Source organism: Pituophis catenifer, unplaced genomic scaffold (genome assembly GCF_029215685.1).
Source record: "Pituophis catenifer annectens isolate HBS135680 unplaced genomic scaffold, rPitCat1.0.hap2 SCAF_1, whole genome shotgun sequence".
Lineage (NCBI taxonomy): Eukaryota > Metazoa > Chordata > Lepidosauria > Squamata > Colubridae > Pituophis > Pituophis catenifer.
This window is the reverse complement of record NW_027256881.1, coordinates 89702574-89720381: the sequence shown is the minus strand read 5'-3', so window position 1 is coordinate 89720381 and position 17808 is coordinate 89702574. Positions and strand designations below refer to the sequence as shown.

General features: G+C 34.4%; 1 protein-coding gene across 2 annotated transcripts in view; it reads left to right on the top strand.

Annotated features, from left to right (window-relative positions):
• EYA4 (EYA transcriptional coactivator and phosphatase 4) overlaps positions 1 to 17808 on the top strand; it is a 109140-nt gene that overhangs the window by 40136 nt on the left and 51196 nt on the right. For both annotated transcript variants that reach the window (XM_070952510.1, XM_070952517.1), the window contains exon 3: positions 8500 to 8549. In XM_070952510.1, the coding sequence (XP_070808611.1) occupies positions 8500 to 8549 (50 nt within the window). The remainder of the gene's footprint in view (positions 1 to 8499; positions 8550 to 17808) is intronic.

Genomic DNA, 17808 nt, shown 5'->3' with positions numbered 1-17808 from the left:
TATTACTAGTATTGAATTGTTACTTTATAAACATTTTATGTATATTACTTTCAATAGTCTCAAGAATTTTAATCTTTTTACATAATATTTTCAGTATGGGTTTTTATATTGTACCCCAACATATTTATAAATACTCATCAGACTGCTGAATTTATATTTGTGTTTTTGAAAGGATAAATGAAAAGTAATATAACAATGATATTGATGAAATAAAATTATTGTACCCTTTGTATTGATTTTATTCTGCTCATTTGTAAATTCAAATGTTTATTTGCTATTTCAATTGGATTTTCAGTAGATTGCTGTAGTACAGTCTTTCCTTTATTTCTGATATATTCTATAAGAGACATTGTAGTAGGAATAGGGTGTTGCTATTATTATTACTACTATTCCTCTTTTTAAAAAAACTCACCATCTTAAAAAATATTAATGTTACTGACCCTTTGTCTATAATGAAATATAATGCTAGTTTGTGTAGATCTCCTACTTCCCTTTAAATTTAAAAGACTTCGTAAAATACAAAGCATATGTGCCGTAGTAACAGCAGGCAAGTAGGAACTGTGGAACTGGGTTCATTAAAAGAGTCTTGAAATACATGCACCACATCAGATAGGTGAAAGACAAAAGCTGTTGATGTGAGCGACCTCTGAATGCAAAGTCATATAAACAGAAGCATGTAGAAAGCTGGTCTGAGACAAATTTGCTTCTAACTCAGAATTGGCTTTGGTTAATTTTGAATTTGTTCTCAAGGAGGAAGGAAATATCTTTAGCTCTACCTGAAATGAGAGAATAATGCTCTCTGCAGAGTTAGCTGATCTGGTACAATTCTGTGTGTGGTAGCCAAATATACAAGTAGATGATATTAAACCTAATATAATGTGTGTAAGTTTTGCTAAAAAATGAAACTGTTGTGCTTGGGAATTCTCCTAATCTACTTTAGTCTTTTAAGAGGAAAATGAGGTAAGCTTGAAATTTATTTCCATATCATTTCTTATTTATAAGAAGCAAGGGAAGACAAAAATATACTTGTCTTAAAGAATAATTATGGTTTTAATTATTGATATGTTAAGGGAACTAGTGTTGTCATGAATTAGATCTTTTACAATTAAAATATAAATTTCATATTATATTTGCTTATAGACCTTCACAACTGATTATATATCTAGCATTGCTTTATACAGCTGTCTATAATCTGAATATATGTTTTATAGACAAAAATATAAATGCCCATTGATAACGCAGATAATTTATGATGGAATTATTCAGTTTTATTTTGTGGGAAAAGCAATGTTAAGTAATCTGTAATGTTAGAAATTGGTTTTCTAAATAACAACAGCAGAGTTATATTCACATTTACTCAGAAATCCTGTTGTTTAATGAGTATTCAGAATGTATGTATGTGTGTGTAAAGATTGTGTGTGTGTGTGTGTGTGTGTGAATTGTGATAGCAAATAAACTGTTGCTATTTAAACCAAACAATGACATATGCCTTTCTTTTCTAGTACTTTAAAAGAGTAACATAAAGCATTGAAATAGTGTTGTTCCTTTTAGAAATAGATTCAGTACTGTAGAGATTTCACTAATGTATCTGTCTGTAACACAATGTTGCCTATTGTTGCTTTGGCAGAGTTTCTTAGGCTGTTTTTAGAAGAACGTGCGCTTCGAGTATAAAGTTAAATGGTGTATTATATTCAGATTCTATAATATTAGTAGATTCTAACAAATACTGCTTTTGAACAGTTTGTTTCCTTGAAGATAATTTATATTCAAGATAATTTAATGATTTTAAAAATTAATTAGCATTCGTTATATAGGTACAGTTTTTTATTATAGAAAAGTTTTAGTGAGAAAGAAAACATTTACAGTTACAGGAAGTTGCTAAAGGAAAGTATTTTCTAGAATAGGATGATAAATTATTATAACCAATTTGTTCCTCAATTTAGTTTATATGATCTAGTGAACAGCATGTAGGAATATCAGATTGCAAGTTTCTTTAATTAGGATGCCCACTGGGTGGATATGATATTTTTATCAGTTACAAATTTTAAACTAAAAGTTTATAAAATAGGATTTCATGCATTTTATTCTGATAAAGCTTTCATGTTTGCATTGTTTTTAAAGGCATATGTTTACTGAGAATTACACTAAATCATCCACTGTGCACTTATTCAGTATATATAGAATGACAAATAAGAGTGTACAATGCAAAATAAAAAACAAAATACCAATTAAAACTTGAGCTATGACATAGAATTCAGTAGCATTTATTGGCAACTTTAATCTTCCTTATGTAGACGTCTGTGAAATGTGGATAGCAGCTCTCAGAATCTTTTCAAAACATGTCACTGGAACATATTTATTATTGCTTATTTGAAAATGATGTTTAGGGAAATTTACTATGAGTACGAAATATCATTACATAAAATTGTTACATACATAGGAAGTAATCATATGACCTACACACAATTAATTAAATAATTAAGTAAATCCAGTTTGTCTTAACCACACCCATTTCTTTGTCCTTCAAGTTTTTGTAACATGATCTTAACGCCAAAGATAGTGGATTGGGCATTAATTATTTTTAGTTACTTGCAACTAAACTTTGTTTTGTTTTTGTAATCCAATATGGTTTAAAGAGAATATAAAATATAACTGCATTATGCATTTTCACTATTTAATATTTGTTACTGAAATGAATTGTATGCTGATGAAAGTTGTTTGAAATTGCAGGCGTTTCCTAGGACTGAGTAATAAATAATTGTATCAATCTGAGCATCTTCCTTCTTTTTGTAGTTTATATAATAGGGCCTTATACTTTATGTTCTAGGTTTGCTGTAAAATAATACAGTACATGTTCTATTGTAAACCAAGCAGCATAACTAGGCAATTCTTATGTAAGTAAGAACAAGCAATTCTGTTGTTAAGTGGAATGGGAAATCATATGACTGTGACTATGCTTTCAGACTAGAAAAAGAAAAACTACTATACTCAATTTCACACCTTTGGTTTTTGTTTGCCTCCTAACCACTCCCCTGCTCTTTGAAATGCTCAAGTGCCTACTTACTATCTTGTACACATCAAAAGTAATTTGATGGCATCGGAAGCCCAGGGCTGAGAACCACAGGTATGCTATTCAAACAGCTTACTCTCTTGAAATCTCTTTCTCTCCAGTCTCTCCATTCTGCAATGAGGAAAGAAGGAGAAAAACAAGTGATTTCTGTAGGCAATTTCTTTGCCTCATTCTTCTACCCCACCACCTCTGAGAACGGAGAGCTTAGAAAGGGAGGAATTGCAAGGGAGTAAGTTTTTTCTCTTCTACACATTGAAAGCAAGGTGATTGCATCAGCAGTTCCAGGCTGGGAGCCATGGGTGCACTACGCAAACATCTCACCTCTAGAGATAGTTTCAGCATCTGACTTCTAAAGAAAAGATTGAATTGAACTGTATTTTATATCTTTCTATCATTAGTGACTTCAAGAGTGTGGTTCATACTTGAAATTCAAGTCATTTTCACACAGGAAGGCAAAGGTATACAGGTAGTCCTTGATTTATTATCATAGTTGAGCCCAACATTTTTGTTGCTAAATGAGACATTTGTTAATTTTGCCCCATTTTATGACCTTTCTTGCTGCAGTTGTTAAGTGAATCACTGCAGCTGTTAAGTTAGTAACATGGTTATTAAGTGAATCTGGCTTCCCCATTGACTTTGTTTGTCAGAAGGTCACAAAAAATAATCACATGACCCTGGGACACTGCAACTGTCATAAATACAAGTCAGTTGCCAAGTATCTGACCATGGGGATGCTGAAACGATTGTAAATTTGAAAAATGGTCATAAGTCACTTTTTCAGTGCCATTGTAACTTCAAATGATCACTAAATGAACTGTTGTAAGTGGAAGACTACCTGTATATGAAATCACTAAACTTTGCATTGATATCCCAGTATCAAGAAACAGGAATATTACTCATATATGTAAATATATGAAATTTGATAAAGAAATTTGATTAATAAATAAATAAATAAAGTTGTTTCAGTGAACATATTTTCCAAATTTACATCATCGCTCCCATTGTGAGAGGATAATACGTTACAAATCTGTTGTAACTTTTATAAAAATCTGAAGTCAGAATTAGTCAACCCCAGTTTGGAGAACTTCCTAGTAATGAGACTGAAGCATATTACTATTTATTTATTCTTTTCATGTTTTTCTGGGTAGATATGTACAGGTCAATGACCATAAATAAATGGACTAAATTATGTTATACCCTGCCTTTCTATTCTAGCAAATACTGGTCTGAACCATGTAAGAAAGAAAACAGTTGGGAAGAATGGAATAGGAGTAAATACTGCTGTTTTCTAGAGAGAAGAGAGAAAATGGGAGAAAGTTAGATCAGTTGGCTGGGTGGGTTGGAAGAGGGAATTACAATGTTGTTTTGTTGTAAAATCAATTAGGCTTTTCTAACAGTTTTTAAATACTGTAGGAGATTAATACTTGAGAATATATTGTCCTCTTTTAGCTTTGATTTAATGTTACTAATGTCTTGGAAGTGTTTGATATTAGGATATGTTTATTAATACAACAGAGATATTCCATAATATATTCTTAAATTCCATTTATATGTGTAGGTCTTATAAGTCTGGTCTGGAGAGAAGTAAAAATCTATATAGAAGCAATGTAGATAAATAACGTTTGAAGATTTGAAGTGTCCTCAAAGAAAGGATACTTTGCAGAATATATGTTGACTTAAGTGAAATACTCCTCTTTGTATAATTAAAGCAGCTACTTCCTCTTGACTGATGGTCTGGGCTGCATCAGAGTCTCCCTCCAGCTCTGGCTGTGTATATGCATACAAATCCTTTTCACAAGTGTCCCCAGAAATGTATTATTTCTACAAGCACATATGGACAGCCAGTCCGGGAAGAACTTTCAGTGGGATGTGGCTACTTTAGCTCTTCACAGAGGCTACTTTCTTTGTGTCAACACATTCTACAAATACTTGGTTTAAATTGTTAGCACAGTCCTATTGTGTCTACTATCTGAAGTACTTTCATTTCCTTATGGACCATTTACCTATTTTTCTTCTCTTAATACTTTTCTTTTTTCTCTACTGACACCCTGGTTTGTTCTCAAAGTATTAGATAAAGGTTTCCCCTGTCTAGTTGTAGCCAGCTCTAGGAAGTAGTGCTCGTTTGTTTCTTAGCGAGCCACATTTCCATGGTTATGTGGCAAGCATGACTATATTCCAAAGGCACACAGAACAGTGTTACCCCCCCCAACCAAATTGGTACCTATTTATCTACTTGTATTTGCATGCTTTCAAACTCCAGATGGACAGGAGCTGGGGCAAGTAATGGGAGCTCACCCCATTGTGTGGCGCTCAGGTCTTGAACCCAGGCTGTCACCTTTCCAGCTGATAAGCTCAGTGTCTTTAACCGCTGAGACAATACACCCCCATCTCTAAATATTAAACAATTCCATATATTTGTAAATCATGTACTTTGGTGCATTAAATACTGGCAATGAATATCTTTTGAGTTTTTGATAACAGGTGCAAAAAAAGAGAAAGGGGGAAGCTGAGGCTTGCTATATATTGCTCTTAAATAAAATATAGCAATGATTTTCACTTGTATTTTGAACATCAACAATAAATATTTCTTACTAATGAAAGCTTGAAGTGGAAGAGTGTATCTGATCCCGTATCTGAAAAAAATATTTCTCACTTTATGTTATCTGGTTTATAACTCTTGACTGTCAATATTAACTGTATTTCTTTACTATAAGAGTATAGATATGATTAGGCTTATAAAGTGTCTTCTATCAAAAATGTAACATATAAAATAATGGTAGGGCTTTTATGACAGTTTTATCCAAACTCTATTAATTTTGTATAAGTTTCAATAATAATTGCTTACATAAGTTTCAAAAGACTCAAACTGTGTAAACCATGAAAATTTGAACCTTTTAATTTGTATTCTTTTAAAATATAAATTTATTGAAACTGTTTTTGCATCTATTAGATTGAAAAGGCGAAGCACATAATACAGATGTCATTAGATCACTGCAAAATATTTGAACTTGAGCACCACACAATGGCAAAAAAAAAAAAAAAAAAATTACCGTATTTTCCAGCGTATAAGACGACTTTTTAACACATGAAAATCTTCTCAAAAGTTGGGGGTCGTCTTATACACTGGGTGTCGTTCTCCTGTAACCAGGCAGACCAGCCTGAAAGGCTCTGACGAGCCTTCAATGGCTCTGGCGATCCCAGCTCTGGCGATCCCAGCTCTGACGATCCCAGCTGAGTTCCTTGCAACTCAGCTGGGATCGCCAGAAACCATGTAAAAGGAAAAAAGTTTTTTTCCCTTTTACTCTGATGATCCAAGCTCTGACGATCCCAGCTGAGTTCCCTGCAACTCAGCTGGGATCGCCAGAAACCATGTAAAAGGAAAAAAGTTTTTTCCCTTTTACTCTGACGATCCCAGCTCTGACGATCCCAGCTGAGTTCCCTGCAACTCAGCTGGGATGGCCAGAGCCATGTAAAAGGGAAAAAGTTTTCCCCCTCCAACTTGCTTACCTCAGCTGCTAGTCGCAACGCTTGCCTTGCTTCGCTTGCCTGAATCTATTCCATCAGCAAGCAACTCCCTGCCTGCAATCAAGCAAGCAGGGAGTTGTGGACTCCCAAAGTCCAAAGTCGCAAAGCAAAGCTGGCTGAGGAATTCTGGGAGTTGAAGTCTACAAGTCTTAAAGTTGCCAAGGTTGGAGACCCCTGTTCTATTGGGTAAGTTTTTTCCCCCTTTGGGAGCTTTAAAAAAAATAGTCAATTGGGGTTTTTTTTAGTTGTTCTTTTTTAGACCTAGCCATTTAAAGTTCAGGAAGTTTTAAATTTAGCTTTCATATAAAAATAAAAATAAAATAAAATAATATTTGTGCAGCTTTCTGAGATTTAGTGTGTTTCTGTAGTGATTCACTCTAACTACACAAACACACAAAATCTCACAAAGCTGTATGTGGAATTTTGTGTGTGTAAAGTGTGAAAGTTGGTTTTTTGGACTTTTTGTGGCTGTGAGGTTCCTGCTTGTTGCAGGGGCCATTTTGGGTCTAGCACAGCTGCTTTTACATTGTGGGTGAGCCAGTTGTGTTGTGTTGTGTGTGTTTAGAGTGTGAAAGTTTTTTGGGGGGGCTTTTTGTGGCTGTGTGAGGTTCCTGCTTGTTGCAGGGGCCATTTTGGGTCTAGCACAGCTGCTTTTACATTGTGGGTGAGCCAGTTGTGTTGTGTGTGTGTAGAGTGTGAAAGTTTTTGGGGGGGCTTTTTGTGGCTGTGTGAGGTTCCTGCTTGTTGCAGGGGCCATTTTGGGACTAGCACAGCTGCTTTTACATTGTAGGTGAGCCAGTTGATGTTTTTTAATTTTTATTTGGTGTGCATTGGAAGAGGGGTAGTCTTATATGGCGAGTATAGCCCAAACCCTATATTTTAACAGGAAAAGTTGGGGGTCGTCTTATACGCCCAGTCTTATACACTGGAAAATACGGTACCAATTTCAAGAAGATAAATCTTAGTAACTATCTCTGCCCATTTTTTTCCATTTTATAGAGCTAGTCCTCAACTTACAACCATTTGTTCAGCAACTGTCCAAAATTATGTCAATGCTGAACAAATGGCGGTTATAACCAGTCCTCAGATTTATAGCTGGGCCAACACCTCCACAATCACGTGTTCATAATCTGGCAATCAGTTGGCAGTTGGCTAGCACTTATAACCAGTTGCAGTACCACATGATCATATGGAATAATTTAGTCCCCCTTAGAAGTCAAATTGTAATTATGTTTGCTAGGCTGCATGATGTGTTGTATCTATTGGAACCATTCTTGCTTAACTTGTGTATGTGTGGTGTGTATAAAGTTAGTTTTGCTACTGTTGCATATTTTCCAAATATAAATTTTCAATCAAGTATTATCAGAATTATATCTTTTCCAGTGTTGAACAAAATTTATTCTTGCTGCTATAAGCATATATCACATTAAATTATGATGTTTTTTGTTGATTTTTTTTCTGGAATTATACCCAGTAAGCTGTGGTCTCATTTTGAATTTAAACTCCCAAAATTTTCTGCATTACCTTGCATTTTTTTTCACAGAATCTAGGATTTATTATTATAAGTTTTGGTAAGAAATAGAAGTGATATCACTTCAGAAAACCATTCTTTAGAATTGAAAACAGCCTACCTTTCTGATTTCTATGTGGACAAACTTAGACGTCTGTTTTCTGTACTTTAAATTTTCTCAAACTGCCTTTAAGTTGGAATCTGTATATAGCATAATTAAATACTCTGTACATCGTATGCCTATATAGCTTCTCTGTATGAGAAGCATTTTACAGAGATTCTGGTGAATAATAAATAATCATTTTTATGAAGTAAGTGCATGAACTTCAGATGAGGACATCTTTGCGTTTATGATCACTTGTAAGCATGATTTTTTTTTCTATTCTTTTTGCAGGTGAAAAAAACGTGCACAGATTCAGATGTTTCAGAATCTCAGAATTCCAGGTATTTTGACACATTTGAGTAATAATCAGCTATTAAATTATTTATAAGACTAATAATTAAAGCCAAAAGTTAATGAAAATAAGAGGGTGATTATCAAAAATTGTAAATGCTACAGATTTATGCCATGATTTGGACTATACATACATATATATGCCAAGATTAAAATGAGGGCAAAATATGGATTATGATTTATAACATCTGTTTCTGTCTTTTACATGGAATAAAAATGGAACAGATATTAATAAAATATTACATATAATACATTTCAGTGTTTGTTGTGTTTGTCACTATTTTTGCAACAAAATAAGACCATTACTTGCCTGTGAGAAACTGGGTTGTGCAAACAGTGGGCAAGTAAGCAAAACTTCATCTGCACATATGCAGAATGTAGATTGAGCACGAAATAATCCCTCCCTGGTTTGTGGAAAAATTGCCTTCCACGAAACTGACCAGAAAGTTTGGGGATTGCTTCATTTCAAATGAAAATTTGTTGTACAGTAGAGCATTATATAAATTAAACTAGAGTGGTACTAAGAGCATGTTATGGTAGAGAATATATGCCTAGAGCATGATAATTCTTTCATAAACAGGGCTTAAGAAAATATTATACATAAAATGAAATGTCAGCATAAAAATGGGTGTTGGAGATGCTTTCCCTTGCAGAATAGCTGAGGATTTTTATGTGGGCTTCAATCTTTCATTTATTTAACTGACTTTATTGTGTATTGGTTTTGGACTTGAGAGGATTAGAATAAGTGCAGATGGAATATGTTTTTACAGTAGGGAAGTAATTAGGTTGGGTGTGGGAACGTTGTCAGGAGAATTCTTGGAGCGACATGAGTGTATCAGCAAATTCTTTGTCTTAGCTTTTCTTTTACAAGAAATATGCAAGCTGTTATTTGTGGCCTACATAATTATCTGAAGGAATTTACTGATATAAAAATACATCTAGGGGAAGAATGAGTCCAGTATATACCTGCTATGAACAAAAAAGAGAATATTTAATTTGTAGTTTAGTGAAGGGGAAAAGGGAATAATAATGAACTGTTAACGTTATCTTTTTGTAAATTAATTTTCATTAGATTGCCTACAATATTTTAATATCTGTCATTTACAAATTCAAGAAGATATTTACTTACGTGATGATTTAAATAAGGAGTTGTAAATTTGAAAATACTTTTATGTTATCATGAAGTAAACTGTATATATGTACTTTGAAACATCAAATAAATTTCATTTAGATTATGAAGATAACACAGCATGAAAACGATTTCTTTAAAATCGATGCTTCAATATTACTTCTGTAGTTTGGGACTGCAGATCTTTCTTCACTAATTTTAAATCAAATTACAGTGCTTCCTATGGTCACCTGATTTTTGATGACTTTTTTTCCCAATAACTCATCCAAATAAATGAAAGTATTTGTTGCGATTGCCAAAGTATAAATGGGGTTCTTCAGAGTGACCTTGCTTTTAATTAGAAGTGCTCTTCTTTTCCTTGTTATTCAAGTTGCTATTGGATGAGACATTATTGATGTATGATCTCATAATCATGCCCTGTAGGAAAACTATTATTATAATTTATTCCATTTAAACTATTTTTCATAGCTGTCAGGTTAACCTATAAGAAAACCTACCTTTACAGTAAGCTGAGCATATCTAGCCATAATATGTTAATATTATTATATATGGATTACGACAAGAAAAGATTATTCCTGAAATATATTGACAAATGTCTATGATAACTAGTCTTTTTACGAAGAAATACAGGTCCATCCAGTCTCATTTTGTGTTGTGCTTGGTTCTGTTATATAATACTACTCTGTGTGTGGGGGAGGGGGTGTTTTATTGCAATTTTTTTTTATTTTTTAGTAACTTCAATTCTTACTATATATTTGTTGTTTTGACAAAATCAGTGGGCTTCGCCTAGAAGAGTTACATCTTCCACTTTTCCTTATTGCACATTGTTTTAATTTATATTGCAACTTGAGTAAGCTTGATTCACTAAAATGTTAAAATGTAATGTTAAATTATTAGATGAAGTTGTAGGGGAGCAAAGTCCAAGTCCATTCTCACCCATCCACAGTCATGTGAAAAAGTAAGTGCATCCGATATAAAGCCTTTTTTATATCACAAATCAAAGTAACTGTCTGAAGTTTAAATTAAAGAGCTTCCTCCCAGATTGTCTCTAATGATGTTCTAATCATTTATACCTGATCTGGTACACCTGATTCTAATTTTAGGTATTTGAGGCAGTGATAAATGTAGGAGTGTGCTTAACATTTTCCATATGAATTTATTTTTGTATAAATTACACAATGGACTACAAATGGACTACAAAATGTAAAAGATGTGCGACACTGTTACATTATCAGTATTGTTTAAATGAAAATCAAATGTTGAAATATGGTAACAAAATTAAAATCAATGGGGAGTACTTAACTTTTTCACATGATGGTAAGGCTACTAAATGACTTGAGGTTATTGTGAGGAAAATGAATAAGGTATTATGTATTGTATATCTTCTTGAGTTTCCAGAAGAAAGACACAGTATTAATAAATAAATGAAATGTATCTCTAATTAATCAAATGAATTAAGCTTCTGTTACTGAATATGAGGACAGTAGCAGAATAACTGTAATTTGCTACAGTACTTTGTTTTTTCTCTGTGTTTTTTGTTTCTTTTTAAAACCAGAGGCACTTAAGGCTGGCAGTGATCAGTTAAAATCCATAGAGAAAAATAGATATTTTCTCATTTCTGGAACCGTTCAACTTGCTCAGAAATATGTTTGGTCATCAATTGATACGCTAAGAAAGTGAATATAGTAACAGACAGTCACAGATAATAAAGGTATAATTTACTGGTTTCCCTTAAGAACATATGGCGACCTTTGTGGAAATATGTACTTATGTACTTCTTTGTGTGTATTTATTTATTTATTTTTTAGTTTGATTTATATATGCCGCCCTTCTCCGGAGACTCAGGGCGGCTTACAATGCATTAAGCAATAGCCTTCATACTTTTGTATAAACCTACTTAGTAGGGCTTTTTGGCCCCCCCTGAGCAGTGTTCTATTTTATACAAAGTCAGCTTATTGCCCCCACAAACTGGGTCCTCATTTTATCTACCTCGAAAGGATGGAAGACTGAGTCAACCTTGAGCCTGGTGAGAATTGAACTCGCAGTAATTGCAGGCATCTGGTAGCTAAGTGCTACTTTAACAGCAGCAGTTTAGTCCACTGCGCCACCAGGCTCTTATGTTCTGTAATATACAGGTATTCTTCAACTTACACAATTGAGCCCAAAATTTCTGTTGCTAATTGAGACAGTTGTTAAGTGAGTTTTGCCCCATTTTGCAACATCTTGCCACAGTTGTTAAGTGAATCACTGCAATTGTTAAGTTAGCAGCAGGGTTGTTAAGTGAATCTGGCTTTCCCATTGATGTTGCTTGTGTCGGAAGGTTACCGAAGATGATTACATGACCCTACACACTGCAATGGTCATCAATATGAGTCAGTTACCAAGCATCTGAATTTTGATCACTTGATTCCTGCAGTGGTTGTAAATGTGAAAAACGATCATAAATCACTTTTTTCAGTGCCGTTGTAATTTTGAATGGTCACTAAAGGGACTGTTGTAAGTCGAGGACTACCTGTACTTACAAAGCAATTACAAAGCAAAGCAATGGGAGGATTAGCAATTTTAGAATTATTATATTGTGGTTTGAATATGCTAAATATCATTTTTATAGATATTGTGTATTATTGAAATTACTAAGCGCAGTACTTTTGAGAGTTCCTAGAGGGAGCTTTGTTTGTGTGTGTGTGTGCGCGTGTGTACACACACACACACACACACACACACACACACACACACACTGTCTCAAGACCTCAGCAATTAATTGGTTGTTTTCAAATTCAAAGGTTTAGAACTTAAGCTGTGACTTTTCAATAAAATACCCAATAGTTCTTATGAGAAAATTTAAGAAGCATGTATTGTAGATTTGTAGAAACATATACTCTCTCACGTTTACTTATCTCAATGCAATTATTAACTGTGTTGCTCTTATTCTAAGGTTTATCATTTGCACTAGACTATTTAAACATTAAACTGTCACGAGGGATCCTTGGTGTTGTCTGAGCTTGGTTGTTTTCTTACAAACATTTCATTACCCAAATTAGGTAACCTCATCAGTGCTAGCGTTATGCTGTCACGTTATGAATTTGTCTGACCATTAAAGATCAGTAGGGATAGGTTCTTTTGACGTCATCTGTACCCTCAGATGGCTGTTTATCAAACAAGGAGTAAATGTGTTCTTCTGCTTTGCTCCAAGAGTAAGAAAGCTTATGTCTTATATAAAATCTGTTAATCTTTAAAAGCTGATACCAGACTATTTCTTTGATTAGCACAGAGTAGCACAGCTCTCCTTCCACAACACTTTTAAAAGAGTAGTTGACTCTTGGCAGCCAGCTGTACTGTGAAAGCAAGATTAGGTTACAGAAATTTCAGCAACTGGATTACTTTCAGTTTAAAATCCAATTATCTTTCAGCTTCTTATGATAGAGATTTCTTCAATTTCTTTCTCATGCTCTTTCTCTGAACTTGCAAACTGGCTGCCCTTTTATAAGGCAATTGAAGAAAGGGCAAATGTATTTAACATTACTCTATTTTTGTAATTCCAGAGCTAAAAGAACAGATGGAAGTTTTAATTCATACTATAGGTTCTCTATCACCAAATTCTAGAAAATTTAGCCAAGAGAATGATTTTTGAATTAGTTTTACTCTTGCCCATGGAGGAAAAATATTTTCTTCTTCTCAACTGAGAGAATAAATGAAGATAATTTCAGTTTAATTAAACCCTCTGAGTACAGCAAGTTAAAGTACAGAAGAAAGATAAAAGCCAATCACTTTAAGATCATAATTTTCTTTTAGCACATATAATTATGCTTTTTTTCTTATTTTTTATTTTTTAAACATTATTTTCTTGGCCTTTTTGATATCTACTTAATACGGTAGGAACAAGGAACGGATTTGAATTCTTTTCTTTTCTTTTCATAACCTAGGAAATAGTTCAGCCAAAGGAACTGTATTGTTCTTTGCTGATACCTCTGATAAAAAGGGGAAGTAGTGGGTGTTGTAAGATTAAGCAGAATCAGCACAATGGCTGAAGTAGTCAAAATGTGTCAGGTTTTATTCTGAGTTCAAGACAAAAAGTATGCAGGAGATGACCAGACTGAACCTGAGGGAGGGGGTCAGTCAAATATGTCTTACATCTTGAGACTCCTCGCAGCCACAAGGGATGCTTGTGGCCTTCTACCGTTGCACCAGAGAGAGTATTTTAACTTACTGCATCTGTGTATGGTTTGCCAATCGCACAGTGGCAGATAGATCAGCATTCCAGAGGGTCAATGTCATTGCCCAGAGGATAATTGGTTGCCCTCTCCCCTCTTTGGAAGAGCTTTATAGCTCCAACTGCCTTAAGAAAGTTCAAAACATTCTTAAAGATCCATCTCATCCTGGGCACCCTTTTTTTTTGAACTATTATCATCTGGCAGATGGTACAGGTCAATAAAAACAAGGACAAATAGGCTGAAAAACAGCTTCTATCCCAGGGCAATAACCATATTGAATTCTACGATATAGTGCAATATCGGGTTTTCAATTTCAATTATATAGAATGTAAAGGATGTATGTTTCCGTTTTTATTTTTATAGTTCTAATGTACACTGAAGACGGCATTTAATTTCATTGCACCATGTGCAATGACAATAAAGTAAACTAAACTAAACTAACTCCAGCCCACCTTGAATTCCATTGACTCTTACCTACTGCCAATTCGCTTTGACCATTAGTAGTTCAGATTATTGTAGAGAGTTTAAGCTTGCAATAAACCTTTATATTCATTTGAACTGCCTGGATTTCCTGGTTTCCCTGCACTTGACAAGTATGCCTTATTTTGTGCCTATCCTTGCTTGTCTAGTCATACTACTATGTTCTGGGACAATAGAATTTTATTTTTATGAACTTCTGAATGCTGTTGATTGAAATGGGTTGTAATCTGGTTTTAGAACTAAAACATAGTTTTAGAACTAAAACACCATCACCAATGGGCATTCTGTTGGTTCAGTTGGACCTGCCAGCTACTTTTAATTATATAGGTGGGTTAATTCATTAATGGAATTGATGTGCACGAGCCCTTAAAACAAAGAATGATTGTGTGTGTGTGTGTGTGTGTGTGTGTGTGTGTGTGTGTGTGTGTGTTTGTAGATATCTGAAAATGCTAATGATCTGCAAACTCTACTCATCAAAATCAAGGAGCACAAAATGGGACTAAAATTAAATCTAAAGATCAGAATAATAACAAAAGGGAAGTCCATAACTTTAACAATGCAGAATATGAAGGTAACTTCTGCCTTTTAGGATCCATTATCAACAATAAGAGGAACCAGCAGTCAAGAAACATATTACAAACCAGAAGGGTGTAGGATGGCAGTAAAGACCTTGGAAAAGATGTTCAGATACTGGACGGATCAATATCTACAAAGATCAGTATTGTGCAGGCACTAACTATTTCTCATGACAGCAGACTCGGTCTCATTGGAGCAAGGCAGTGTCACTCCCCAGGCATGACTGCCGTGCCCACCTATCACAGAAAGGGCATATCAGATAAGACCAACGCCCATTTTCCCCTGAAACAATATGGAAAGTTGGATATTGAAGAAGCATAATAAAAAGAGTACTAATGTTTCTGAAGTTTGGTGTTGGGCAAGATTCTTGAGAATATTATAGATGGCCAAGAAAACAAATCAATCCAGAGGTCTTATCTGAGGTACAAATGACCAGGCTCAAATATGGATATATTATGAAAACATCGAGCTCCCTTGAGAAATCTGTGATGTTGGGAAAGGTGAAAGGAAAGAGGGGGAAAAGATAACAATACGGTGGATGGATTTAATTATAGTAGCAACGGATCCACATTGGAAGACCTTGAAGAGTCTTAAGTGGCTGCCGAGAGTCAGTACCAGTGTGATGGTGTTTTGTCTGTCTGAATATGTGTTTGTGTGTGTTTGTATGTGTAGGTGTTGTGTATGTGTGAGAGAGTATCATTAACTGTAAGAATGCTTTCCTTTAAAGAATCAGATTTATAGACAAAAGTGGCATGCTGAAATATTTTTCTCCAGCTGATGATGGTACATAGATAGAATGTCTGTTTGGAAAAGATGTAGCCTGGTTACATTAGTATTGGTATAACTATAGAAATCTGTATTTGGACACATTTGAATTTTTTTTTTTTTTTTTGAAAACTCAGTTGTCTGAGAATTTAGGCATCTCAGAATTTAGATGGCTTTCTTGTATTGGATAATGAAAAAAATGGATTTCTGTCTGTTTTATTAGTGTTCTAATGACTTGTGTGTAAAAAAATAAAATTCACTATTATTGCCAAATCATAGCTTGTTTTAAAATTGCAAATAATTTATCAAAGAAAAATATAGTGCACAAGGAGTATATTCAACTTTATACATTTCTTAATACATTTAAATACAGATGTATTATTAGCTGCACACTTGAGCAGAATGCCATTGTGACTGTTCTTGTGGGCTGAAAGGTTTTTATTAATTTATCCTTCCCTTGGCAGAAGGGGTGCACAGTATTTTATGAGCTGAGAGACTTGCCATTCAGTGATAATCACTTTCCAACATGTAGAAGGTACTGGGACGATAGTTAAATTTTAAATTTTCAGGCATAGAGTATATATATGTGAATACCTTCTAAATATGTAATCATTGTCTCTTTCTCTTACATGAAAAATAGCAATTCAACCTTTGAAGAAACCATTTATAACTGCATATAGCTCTGAGGCTTCAGACTATGAACCCCTGTTCTACAGCCAGAAGGGAGTATAAAAATAAGGGAACCATTGAAAATCACAGGTCCACTTCCACATCCAAGAACTCAGCATGCAAGGGTGATAAAGTCAAATTTGTGTTTTTCGAAGCAGTTTTGGTTGTTCCAGATTTATTAAAACTTAGACAACCTTCATATTAAATTGTCATTTTGCTTCAAAAATTGCTTATACGTGAGATCAAATATGTATGTATGGTATGTTCCGTCTCCAGCAGTAACCTTCAAGGATAACCTACAACGAAGGTGGTAGTCAGAGCAGACCTGAATCCTATAGAAGTTTTTTTTCAGGTAGATAATTTTATTTCAAAAAATAACTATGATGCAGCATGTAAACAGTGGTAAAAAAAAGTAAGTGTTGAGGGAGTTAAAAAAAACAAACATAAAAGCAGCATGGACTTCTGCTTAAATAGGGGCACAGGAAATCCTGTTTTAATAGTAATTTAATTATATAAGGGACGGTTTATAAATAATGCTATCATCAGCACACATAGCTTCACTACCTTTCACATAATCCTTTTAAACAATCCATTCCTGGATGCAGATCGTCATTTAGACTTTAGTACTCATTGCATCTCGCCTTATGGGTCACAATTTTTCATATTGCCCATATTTTGGATGGCAGTTAGAAGATTCAGATGACAGCTAGAGAAGAAATTCTGCAATTAGTGCATCTGGCTTCTTGGCAGATTCCTCAAGCACTTCTCTTAATGTGTTTGGATTTGCCCAAGAGCCTTTTATGTGGTTGAACCACAGATGGGATGTTTGCACAAAGTGAGTATCCCAAAGGATTATTTCCCACCTCTGATTTCATTAATTCTTGACCCCACATTCTTTCTTCAATAGATAAGATTCTTTATGAGTTTCATACAATCTCTCTTGAGATATTTCATATAACAACCAACAGACTTCTATATATTTTAAGTATGCACCCAACGTTTTTCTTACTATAATCAGATTTTACAACATAATTGATATATTTCAGTATTCTCCATGCTGTATTTTTGCGAAAAAGTATTGAAAGTGACTAAATATAAGGTCAATTCCCAAAGAACAGTAACTGTACCCAGCTTTTTCAGCAGAAATGGATTTGCCTTTCCATAATCAGTTCTCTACCTTAGGTTTTCAAAGGCGAAATCTGGATTTGGTTAGAAGTGAAAGTGAGTATGGTGGTCTCAGTCCAGTCCTTGGAGATTTCATGTCTGCTGCTCAAAAGAGGCCCAGAACTAGAATAATGAGGTTGTTGCAGGTCACAATTAAGTTATAAGCTGGAAGACGTATATTAGAAAGTGCGCGCATCAATAATGGAATCTGGAGGGGTGGAGAGGGGGGCTTAGCTGACTGTATTCACATTTACA